Source organism: Charadrius vociferus, unplaced genomic scaffold (assembly GCF_000708025.1).
Source record: "Charadrius vociferus isolate BGI_N301 unplaced genomic scaffold, ASM70802v2 scaffold206, whole genome shotgun sequence".
NCBI classification, from domain to species: Eukaryota; Metazoa; Chordata; class Aves; order Charadriiformes; family Charadriidae; genus Charadrius; species Charadrius vociferus.
The window spans coordinates 1,454,987-1,467,669 of NW_009649137.1; the positions used below are offsets into that span (position 1 = coordinate 1,454,987).

A 12,683-nucleotide genomic window follows, 5' to 3' on the forward strand; every position below is an offset into this window, starting at 1 on the left:
TCTTTCCCTTTCTGCCTTTTTTCCTCTCTGCGCTGTACACTGAGGTGAAGAAGACCGGTCTAACAGCCAGAAGCATGCAATAAAATGGCATTTTAATCCTATAATGCACTTTACCAGGTCACAGAAGTAGGATTAACACTTGATGAAGTGTGAGCCCCGGGGTCTAGTTGTTACTTACCTGTGGTGGTTTGGGCTGGACCGGCCATTGAAGTGAGTAATAGATGCTCTCCCCCACCTCTCTCTTCAAGGAAAGGTGGGGGAGAGAGAGAGACGCTTATGAGTTTAGAAGGAACTAAACTACTTTAACGAAATATTAATAATAAAATAAAAAGAAAATAATGAAATATATACAAAACCATATCAAGCTCCCAGGATGACAATCACGTCATGGGCTGGCACTGGGGAACTCCCAGACTGGGCAGTGATGGACCGGAACTGAATTCCAGAACTGGATTCAGGAATGCATGGATCGGGATCAAAGGCAGATGAACAGACAGAGTCCTCCTCAGATTTCAGCCATTGAAGAAAGAGGGCTGACCCTTTGATCGCTCAGCTTTTATACTGAGCATGAGGCAGATGGGATGGAATACCCTGTTGGTCAGTTTTAGGTCACCTGTCCTGTCCACTCCTCCCCACAGGTGGGACCCCTCTATGCTTTTCCACTTCCGACCCTCCAACGGCCAAATAACAAAGTTATCTGCCCTTGGCTGTTGTAGCAGTATGTATAAGCAAGAGCCTCTCTGCATACCATGCCTGGGCATCAGCTACAGACATAGGTCTTGTCACTCTGAGAGAGCAAACAGTGTCTGCAAAATATGCTGTTAATTTCAGTAGTTAGAAGAGGCTTAGCTGCAAAGTAAAATTACTGAACAGAAAATTGGTTCTGTTTTACCTCAAACCAGGACACTTACCACAATAAAACTTCCTGTGGGATTTTCAGCAGGGTAGAGAGATGTTATCTGTGTACTGCCTGCAAGAAGATTAATATAGGGATGTTGAATAGTACCACTGATTGTTTAAATGAGTGGAAAGTTCATATATAAGATTTGGACTGCTTTCTTGCCATGCAAAGACAATTTATTTGATTTAAACATACATGCAAACGACAATAGTGGCACACACTGCTAGCCTTATATTTAAATGTAACCATAGATTTTGTGCCACTTATTTCTCTTTAAAAATGTCTCTTCCTTATCTCTGTACATATTTTCTGCCTGGGTCTGCTCCTCCTTGCTGTCATTACATACTCAAAATGTACTTTTTTTTTCTCTTCTTTTTTCTCCTGCTGCATTTGCCAGTGGAGCACTACATGCACTCTGGCCCTTGTCACGCTTAGCACATTTTTATTCTTCCAGTTTCTAAATCCTATTAACTTTGTCATGTGCCTTCTTGAATCCTCTTTGAGCACTTTCTCTTTGGTCTGAAACTGCCTAATTTCCTGGTTTATTTTGTCAGAATGTCTTCTTGCTTATGGCTTCTGATTCCCTTTTCACAGATACATTTTAGTGTGGTTATTTTAGTAAAGTCTGTTGCATTCCCCAAACAATGCAGCTGGTTTATTTTCAGGGCTGTCAGTTCTCGTTCTGTACTCAGGGTGTTCTTGTCAGATGACAAAGTGTGCTCCTGTCATGAATACTGGGGTGAGATTCTTCAGGTTCAACATCCTCTTGCCCAGTGTCTTCTTCCTGAGAGAAGAGCCCCTCATAGCTTTGACGTCTGAACTGGCTCTGCCCTTTAATACTGCGGTCAAGGCTAATGCCTTCTATTATGCCAAGATGGATGTTTTTCTTAGCATATGTGCTACCCTCTTTCTTAAAAGTTAGGTCGAGCTGAGTTTGCTCTTGAGTTATAACCCACTAGAAATGGTTGTAAACATTACGCAACCTGATTTTGAGGGTCTGGGGATTTGGCCTTCAAAGACTGTGAGTTTGTGTGCTGGTATTGTGTACACGCAGAGCCACCTTACTTCTCTCTCTGTGCTGAAGGCATGTAACAGCCACCCGGTGCCTCTCAGTCTCCTGGCTCACAACTTCTGCTCTGCAAAGCTTGGCTGGAGGGCAGCATCACACAATTTGTATTCCAGGGATGAACCGGGTATTGACATTGATTCAATTGATATTAATGTCACTGACCAAATCAGATAACTTGTAGCTGACTGCAGGATGGCCAGACTGGTAATTAGAGTGGATCCATATGCCACTAGCTTTTTATGTCACTGGTCTGAAGGGAAATTTCTTTTTCAGAAAGAAATGGGTGGCATATGAAATATATCAGTGGTTCCTTTTTAAATAGCATAACAAATTACAGTGTTGCCCAGCTTGAAGAGGGAGGACTGCCATACATTCTCAACTTCTCCTTTATGTGTGACCCAAAGAGCTCAAATTATTGTAGTCTTCAAATTCATCACCATCCTCATCATCATCATTATTCTAACAATTAGAAATCCCAACTAAGATCTGGACTGATCGTCTAGAATATACTGTTTCAATAACCTTGGCAAAAGCCAATGTGGGAGTAAGAAAGGTAAGTGGCCCAGCACCTGCCTTCAGCTCAGTTTGGGAGCTGGTAGATCCAAGTTCACCCACTTACTGGATTGCACTGCACTTACTGGATTGCACTGTCTCCCAAAGGGCTAAAGCTTTGACTTGTCCCCTGCTTTCCGTTTTAAATTTTGACAGATTATTGATTCATTATTTGAAAGCTTGTTTTTGTTGAGGGCTGTTATGACTGTTGTGGTCAAACGTTTCAGAAGTAATCTATAATGGCGTCAGAGTTTCAGCCTAGCTGGAAGCAAGTCCAGGCAGAGGCAGACACAAAGGTCCCTAATTAGTTAAGCCAGCCCTCTCTAAACATACAACAGTGCTAAATCACTGAGCAAGCTTATTTTTTCCCAGAGTTTGGTACACTGATACACTGCAACCATGGATAAGAACAGAATGACATATTGTAAAAGCAGCATGAGGATGAGAAAGTTGACTGTAAACTTGACATTAATTACTTAGCAGACATTTTCATGAGAATAGCAAAGCCAAGTTTTGTGGCACTACAGCAGCAATCACTAGTTTGCCAAAGAGGCATTCATCAGGGAGAAGGGCTCTAGACTTTCTAAATATGTTATTTTTTGTATAGCTTTACTAAGAGTATAAATATTTTGAAGTCAGGTTCCAAATGTAAAGAGAAACTGGGGAACACCCAAGCAGGTAAAAAGCCTGCATCAATATAACAGAGTTTGGAAAAGTTGGGGAGAGATGTAAGGAGAAAAATAACTTCAGAGGCTCAGGTGATCAGCGTGTATTGTAAAGATTCTGGTTAAACCTCGAGTGCTACCATTGTGGCAAAACACTTTTAGCAGGACTTTTTTCTGTGCAGTTGTATAATCATACACTGTAAAATAAGGGGGGGAAATATCTATGTCTCATATACATTAGCTTTTGTATTGCCTTGAAGCTTTCTGGTTCTGACCAACACAATCATGTCATCTTTCCTGGAAGCTGAGGATGGATGAAGTCACAGTATAGTCACAGTCATAGTGAGCTGGCTTCAGATGAAGAGGTTTGAGTTACAGCAGCAGCATACCAGTGGCAGCATAAAGCTTAGCACAGGATATAAAATAGGCTCCACTAGCACACACACAGCTTGATTCTGCCTTGTCTATGACTTCTTCCATTAGCTAAACATCTTCATTCAGATTAGCTCAGCTGTGACCACTCTATACAGTAGTCACTGCAGATGTGGCTTTGCAATTTGCAGTGCATATGGAGAGTCATTATACAGACATCTCCCGTACTTTGTATTTTACCTGTAACAGCTAGTAGCTTGGGAAAACAGAGAAAAGTATTTAGTATGCACTGTGCTTCTTTTAATGCAGAGTAGCAGCTGGTAATAAGGTGGAAGTTATTTAACAAGCAGTGTATTTGTGACTCACTAGTCAGTGCTGTGAGCATTACAGGCTACAATGTCTATTTTTAAACAGTAAGATCAAAAGAACTCAGGGCTGTCTCATTTACTCCTGGCTGTGGGTTCACATCTCAGCTATCACTAAGCCCTAGCTGGAAACAACCCCTTGAAATAACTGCTTTAGTTTGGCCTTCTCCTAGGAGCACCATTGCTAGGAGATGTGGACGGACTTTGAAAGATCCTCAGAGACCTGCAGAGCTGTTACACTGAAGGAACTTCCATGTCCACAATGTCCTGATTTCCTCTCCTGTAAATGCCTTTGCATCAAACCTCCTCTGCCAAGGAGCCTGCTGCTAACAAACTTCAACTGAAAAAGCCGTAGTTTTACAATACAATAGTTTTAGCCCTTAAACTGTAGGCAGCCTAGGACTCTATTAGGTTTAGATTTCAGTGACATTTTAATGTCATTCAGTATTTCAAGTGCTACTATTTTTGACTCAAAATTGTGGTCACTAGCAGAAATGCCAATAACGTTGTCCTGGAACAACTTCACAACTATTTGTTTAGGAGAAGCTGCTGCCAGGAGAAGATGGGGTAGTCCCAGCCCTTTTCCTCTTCAGACTTTTGGCATCTTTGCTGCGATTGCTTGCAAGGTTGCCAGTTAGTACAGCTCTACATTGTGGCTGCTTATCCTCTCTGACAAGCATTGAATCATGTCACACAAAGCGTTGAAACACTGTCTGGCTTCCAGCTACTACAATGCAATTCCAGCATGGCCCCGTTTTGAACTGGGAATAAAAGGTTCTTCATCGTGTCGTTAGTCTTTCAAGTCATGAGGTGGAGCTGTACAAAGCAGGCATATAGAAGTATTTGTTTATGTCTTTACAAACTTTCCATTATCAACTTAAGTACCTATAAACATGCATATTTAAAACAAGGCTTGCTATAGGGCCTCAAATTGTACTGCTCAGGAAATATGAAACTCTTGTTCCTCTTGTTCCTCCTTAGGCCTTATCTGCCGGTGGCTGAGGGCCAGAGTAGCTGCACATGTACAGGCCGTAAGTGCCATCAGGCAAAGCTACAGTTAATGCTGTAATGCTATTTCAAGTTTGGGTAATCCACACTTTAAAAAAATCACTGTATTCTTTCAGTGCACAAGAGAGAGCAATCCCTGCAAGCCGTGAGTGACACAGCTGCTTTCAAAGTATTGCTCTTTGCTGTCCTGTACAGCTGTGACGGTTAAAATGCACTCTAAGGGCATGGCCACTGCTGTGGTCACAGGGAACATGGTCTAGAGACAACCAAGCCAGAGCAAACCTGAATAGGGATATTTTCACAATTTGGGAGAAAGCTGGAAGGAATGCTATCCTAGGCGTTAGGACTGCCTCTAAATTAAGAATTTCTACCATTCACTGATATTTATGAGCACCAACGTGGGGCTGTACAGCTTTGATGCTAAAGTTATTGTGTGTCTGGTGCTGTAGCACTTGGGTCTTCATGTAAGACACTGGGGGCTTTCCCGCCCTGACCATTTTGTAGCTGCAGTAAGTTCAATTAAAGGTATGGTTCCATGCAGCAAGCATTTGAAGGTAGCCAGCTTTCTTTGCACCAGACCCGTCTGATCAGTCCCTCCTACCTAGGGCATCAGCTTGTTCAGCTCGCCTGGAACATAACCCCAGGGCTGTCCGATTCATTTGGCAGGAGCACTATGGTGGGCTGAAGGGGCTTACCATCACCTGGATCGGGGATGGAAACAACGTCCTCCACTCCATCATGATGAGTGCTGCAAAGCTGGGAATGCATCTGCGTATTGCGACTCCCAGGGTAAGAAAGCCATGCCACATAGTAAGGAACGCAAATGTTGCCTGGTTTTGTCTCAGCCACTTGGCCTCAGCCAGTAGTGCTTGCATGTATCTTGAGTGCCAGCTTCCAGAACCAAGGTTCAGAATCCCAATTCAGTTGTTTTGATGCAAAGCAGGAGTAATTCTACTGCGTCCAACTTCAGAAGGGCTGAGGGGAATTCAAGACTGCAGTATAAATCACGGAAGATGATAAATCCATTTGAGAAAATGTTACAAAGTCATCCAATGCCCTCTCCCCCCCAAAAAAATTTTGAAAGCTGTTTCAAATTGGTGGAAGTGTTGCATCTTGGTTGGTTTAGATTGTTGATGCAGCTTTTTAGAATGCTGCATTGTAATACAATATAAAATATAAACAAAAAAATTAAATTATGTATAGGCATGTCATTCTGTAACTGTTGAAATATATTTTTCATACTGTCTCAGAACACTTTCCACCAGTTTATCTCCAAAAAAAAACTTTCAACAAAATCAACATAATTTCCTCCAGTTTTACAATTCTGAAAGACATTCTTGTTTGCATGGCAATTGGTTCAATCAGTATTTTCTAACTAGTGTTAATAATCAGTAAAGATCTTATATATGTTCCACGATATGTTACCTATCCTCTCTTTTGGCAGGGCTTTGAACCAGACCTCAGAATAACTAAAATAACTGAACAGTACTCCAAAGAGGTAGGAGCCTAAGAAATAACCTAGTAGAGTAGTTTGAATAGAGTTTATTTTTGTTACAAACAAATTTGAAGTTCCTTTGTCTTCCTGATCTTCCTTATTTTATTCCCATTAGTATGGTACCAAGTTACTTCTCACAACAGATCCTTTGGAAGCTGCAGATGGTGCCAATGTCTTAGTTACAGATACATGGATAAGTATGGGACAAGAAGAGGAAAAGAAAGAAAGACTAAAGGCATTTCAAGGTTATCAGATTACAATGCAGGTAAAAATTGAGATTTAGATTTTGTTGATGCTTTTACAATTTGCATTTATAAGAATCAACATCAGCAAAGCGTGGGTTTGGTCTTTTTTTGAGTGGGGCTGTAGAACAACCACACGCAAACCGCCCTCCAGCTTGAAAAACTCACAAAGATAACATTTGAGTTATCTTATACACATCACATGGCTTGGCCTGTTTCAGAACTTTCCAATGAGTTCTAACTCCAGAACACGTGCAGGAGAGCTGACCCTTCACTGCTTTATGACCTAAAAACTATTTCTAACTTTGGATTTCCTCTTTGCTACCAGAAATGGTCCCTTACATTTTATTGAGAATGAGCAGCTCACAGATTAACTCTTAAATGCCTGGGCAGCATTTGGGGCAATTTTGTTTATATCTGTCAATGAATAAAGCGTTACATATATGTCTTTAAAATCATCTAGGTAAAATGCTTATCAGCACAAAATCAGTTAGAGAAAACGTAAAGTCATAAACTATTAATTGTCGAAGATAAAAAGGACATTTTCCTTGTTGGTAGAATTACTGGTTTAATTGACTGTATTTTAACATAAGTAAGTTCTCAAAATACTGTTGGTGGGTATGTCTCTGAACTGGCCTAAAATGCTTTAATTCATTGTTCATTGGTATTAGATCAATATATTATGAGTGTCAATATCAAAAGAAAAAATTATAGCCTTTTAAATCATGATTTAGTATGTTCTTCTTGCAATTATCAATAGTATTATATTACTGTATGGCATTCAAATAAAGATTGCACTTTATTGATCCGCTAGGTCGCTGGAGTTTTTACTCCTCTACTAAAGCCAGAGAAATATGAGTAAGTATTTGACTTTTGTGAAGTCAGCACTGAACTCTTACTGACTTAAATGGGGAGATTCCCATCTTATTCACAGATGAGGAATTCTTTTGAAGTCAGTGGAATTCTTCTGAGTTCGTCATCCAAGCGACAACAGTGGAAGCTAATATAAAATTTGTTAACCTTCTTACTAGTTAAAGATTTTATGAATGTCCTCACATATTTATTTTTATATGCTTTTTGATCTACAGACTGCGAAATCTGCTGCTTCCAACTGGACTTTTTTACACTGTCTACCCAGAAAACCTGAAGAAGTTGACGATGAAGTATTTTATTCTCCACGATCATTGGTTTTCCAGGAGGCTGAAAACAGAAAATGGACAATTATGGTAAAAAAATAAGATAACAGTAGTTAGAGGTTAGGGTCAGCTTCTGTTCTGCCTTATACTACAGGCTTGGATTCAGCTTGGTTCCTCAATAAATAGTAAACGTTAATACATATGTTTCAAATGCACCCCACAGCACATCACAATTTTGACTATAAGCAACATATATATGTATGTAGCACAAATACTTCTGGACACAAATGTGACCTATTTTGATGATAATCTGCTGTTGCTTGACCCAGTTTTTATTACTAAGTGAAATCTACAGTATAAACCATATTTTTTTGAAATTTAAATCACTGGGTTTAATGATTAACTCAGCTGCTCAATTTTAAAACATGTTAAATGCTGAGGTCCCAGGGACTGGTCTTAGAAAATACAATTTCCCAAACACTTAAAACTAGAGATTCTGCACTTTTCTCTCAGGAAAAGCTGCCACTGACACCAATGGGAACTTTCCCTGAGAAAGTGCTGCAAGAGCAAAACTTTGAAGGACCCAGAAAAGTTATGGTGTGGGTAACACCGTGTGATCCATGGGAACCATGAGAAGACATTTGGCATTTAACATAAACCATAACTCCCCTCTCAGCATTCCTAGAATTTCAGAAAATTACTGCCAGATCTCAGTAGCCTGTTATTTATTGTCGGCTTTAGAACCATCGTGTTGACAAAAGCTAGTGAAAACTTTCAGAGGTAAAAAAACCCCCAGAAATCGCATTGTCATAGCTCCCAGATCAACTGTAGATGTGCTCCAAGTGAATAAGTGGTTGAGGATTGTATTTACCAAAAACTCAGATTTTGGACACTGTCAAAATTATTAACAAATTTGTGTTAAGTTCATAGTTTTGGCCTTAAAATTCTGAAAAGTACTCATATTTTTAATTTTAATTTTGCAATGTTTCTAATTGCCTTAAATATTATTTTTTAAAAAAAGAAAACAAACCCTTTACTCTGGATTCTAGCTGCACATTTTTTGGGGGGGTAAGAAAAATGTCATATTTGTATTTTATCAAGCTGTAGAAATAGCAAATGCATAAGTCTTGTTTATATATTATTTTCTACCACTTCCAGCTCAGGCAGCAAACTGAAAAACAAATTATTTGCTCAGCTGTGGTTCCAAACAGGGCTGCGTGCAGCGACGACACGGGTAGCAGCGAGGGGCTGCAGAGCTGTCTGCGAGGTCCCCAGCACGCGCCTGGGACTGCCTGTCACACTGCTGGGACAGGAAGGCCAGGCAACGAGGCCACAACCCCTAGAGAACCCTTGTAAATACGGTTCTGGTCCAAAATAGCAATTTGCAGTCAGACATTGCTGAGAAATCACAACAGTGTGAAGCAGGTAATGCCTCGTCAAAACCAAGCAAGCATAGGGCTTGTTACGTACGCAGGCGTGGGGAGGACGGCGGAGCTGCTACAACACCGTGTTTTATGTCACCACCATTCCCATTACTTGGATGTCACAGCCATACTGTAGGTTTGTTGGGGTGCTGAGGGAGGGCAGGAGGGGTAGGTGACACACGATTAACCTCAGTGAGGATTCTGCATGTTTTACCAGAGAAAACATAGCTAAACTGGGATAAACTTCAAACTCCTTATCCTAGTATGGCTCTCACTGATGCTAATGGAAGTTCTGCTGAAATCCACAAGCAAGCCCATGTGGTGTTTGCAGATGTACAGCGTCTCCTACCAGTAGCTGAGGATACAATATAATGCGCCAAAAAAGGCCTCAGCATGTGGGGCTAAACATGCTTTGTCTGCATTTCTCCCAGGCTGTCCATTTATGTATTTTGTCTGCACTGAGAAAACCTATCAGCTATAAAACAGACCATCCTAACTAATTTTCAGCCCTTTTCCTGATTCATCATCAGAAATTCTAGCAAATAAATCTAAGTGTGCAGTTTTTGTCAGGGCAATAATTCTCAACACAAGACTTCAGAGCTCGAAAATATTTTCCCCTTATTTATTTTTATGGAGTATCTGTTTCCAGTGTGATTGGATTTTTTTCTTTTCTTCCTCCTCTAGGCTGTCATGGTTTCCCTGCTGACAGATTACTCACCACAGCTACAAAAGCCTACATTTTGATGCTTGGATTCCTGCCAAGAGAAAAATATTCCTCATCGGCAGAATATTCTGGTCCGCAAATACATAGATCTTCTTCAGAAAGGATCAAGGCAATGAAGGATTCTTTAATAAAACTGTATATTTCGCTGTGCAATATTGCATTGCATTCAAGAAAATGTTCAAGACAATAAACGCCATTGCAAAAGCTGCTTTGCATCTCGATGCTCCAAGTTGGCCGTCCTCTCTAGTGATCAGCATCACTGAAAATTTTCCAAGGTTGTACTTTAATGATTGGCTCTACCAGCATCACAGGCACAGTATAGTCTACACATAGCTGTGTTGAAGCTTGTATAGTGTCATATGACAGACATAAACTGCTCCCTAAACCTGCCCATTTAATGGCTGATCTCAGGGAGTGTGGGCAAAGAAGCAGTGCTTTACCGTTTGCCTTGGTTGCCTGTGCTGCCTGGGCACCCTGGCTCCTCTTTCTGTTCTCCAGCCAACCGCCAAATCCCACTCCTGTTTGACACCAGAAATATAGAGACCTTGTGAGCATGGTCTTTCTCCATGACATTCCTGTGGGCTGGCACAGGAGGATATTGCTGCAAAATTGGAATAGAGCAGCTTTCGCAGAGATGGATGCAGCAGAGAGAGATGGCTGGAAGGAACCTGTTCATTCTTTGTCCATCTCCCCTATACCTTCACTCCCTAAACAGAATTTTGGCTAAAGAAGCAAGTTTTCTTTTTCTTTTTTTCTAAGCAAATGTGAGGGGCAGCATATGATGGAACTGTATACGGCTCCTTTGCAGAAAGGATTTGCTGCGTTTTGTCTGGCACTGTAACATGGTGTGTGTTTCACCTAATCCTTCTCGGTAGTAAACAGATTCATGACATTTGTAGTTTTTATGATGGCTGGATGTGTGCATTTAATTTAGGCAAAGCTTTTGAGTACTATTAAAAAACACCTTCTTTGTTGTTGCTAATTAGTTTCAAGAATATGTTGATTTTTTTCCTGCTGTGATACTGGAACAACGTCTGTGATTTTTTAACAATTCTGCAAATGGGTTTCCATTTTCTGACCAGCTGCAAAACATTATTTAATTCCTTTCAAAATTGGAGTTCAATGCTGGGCCACACAGATCACTGAAACGAAAATAAAAATACATTTGTTTATCTACCCACTTATGATTGATTCATTGTTTTTGCAGCCATTTGCGTGTCTCTTGTTAAAATTAACATTTTCCATTACAACTTTATAAGGGTTTCAATAATTCAGTGATCATTTACACTTCAGCAGAGATCTGGCTGCGTCAATGAAGGAGAAATAGAGTATGTGCTGGAAATCAGTGTTTTACTTCCCAATTTAGTATGTGGAGGAAAATGCATGCAATACAGTATATTTCTGGTTGTATTAGGTTCCAGTTCAAAAGGCGCTTGAAAGTATGGTTGGTCCTCTTGGAGCCAGTGAGCTGTTCAAAGTGCTCAGAATTGTAGATACCCTTATGGACCTGATTGCTGTGCTATCTGAAAGTAAGACGACTAATTTTGCTAGTCCTTTTGTAAAAAACACATTAATACCAGTTTTATTGTATTGATTAATGTACTACCAGTGAAGTCAGGCAGATTTATTATAACAGAGCTGCTTTGCTAAATGTTTCACGGTGAACAGATTAACAATTATCTGTTACTCTGTGCTCTGATTAGAGCTAATGTGCATCTAGGTTATCACAGACTCTTTTTATACTCAGGAATCTGAGCAGGATGCCAGACATCTGAATCTCCTTGACATTTTTAAAACACATGCATAGATCTGCTGCGTAGCACGTGAGCGACGGAGTCCAGCATTTCCAGGGCGGGTAATTTCACAGGGTTCTATTCCTCTGCGAACATATATGGCAAAGGATGACAGTCCTTGCTCTGTCTTGCACAAACTGCTCACACCATCAGCTATTCTGATGCTTTTTAGGAGTACTGGGTGGACTTAATGCGCATGTGCTGAGGGACTGACCATTGTGTGGAAGCAGTGAACGTACCGCACATTCCTGCACGTGCAATTCCCAATTTGTGTGCTGTGTGCTGGGAGCCAGACACATCCCAGCGGGGCAGATTTACCGAACATGTGCAGGCTGTCCGTGCGGTGCGGAGATCCGCAGAGCAGATCTGACACTTCCTGGAGGTGTTGGGTTGGTACCAAATCGGCATGTACGTTTCTGCCCCAGGGACCCAGAAATATGGTGCCCTGAAGGGTTTCTGTTCTGCCTGAAGGGACTTTCTCTGCCCCCCCGCGCAGCAGAACAGCACTGCAAGGCTCAATCCACCCACGCAGGTTAAGCATCCCGGGATTGCCGGGTGGTAGCTGCGGTAGCGTGCAAGATAGTATTATTATGCCATTCAGGCTCCTCATGAATTCATTTCTTGAATTTACAAGTGATGACTGCAAATGCAGTAAAGGAAACGGCAATAATTTAGAAAGACTTTCTAGGGGGAAAAATGGTTATCAGTATTCAAAGGGCTTAAAACAAATGCGTAACAGGTAGCAGTCACTAATAGCTTACAGTGTTTTTCATTACATTTATTATGCTTTAATCAGTAGAAGTGCTGTTTTTGTTGCTGAGTGCACTTGAAGGATAGGGTATTGTTTCCTCTGTCTTTTTACAGAGAGGCTCCTGCCTGGCTCCTGATAGCCTAGACCTTCCTGCCCCAAAAGCCCCGCTCTTCTGTTTGACCTAGA

General features: G+C 41.0%; 1 protein-coding gene across 1 annotated transcript in view; it reads left to right on the top strand.

Moving 5' to 3' along the window:
* The window catches only part of OTC (ornithine carbamoyltransferase), a 33,399-nt gene extending 23,295 nt beyond the window's left edge, over positions 1-10,104 (top strand). Inside the window, exons 6-10 of the mRNA XM_009888360.1 lie at positions 5,599-5,721; positions 6,377-6,430; positions 6,543-6,692; positions 7,758-7,895; positions 9,914-10,104. Coding sequence (XP_009886662.1) covers positions 5,599-5,721; positions 6,377-6,430; positions 6,543-6,692; positions 7,758-7,895; positions 9,914-9,973 — 525 coding nt within the window. The 3' untranslated portion in view covers positions 9,974-10,104. The remainder of the gene's footprint in view (positions 1-5,598; positions 5,722-6,376; positions 6,431-6,542; positions 6,693-7,757; positions 7,896-9,913) is intronic.
* Positions 10,105-12,683: the final 2,579 nt, after the last annotated feature.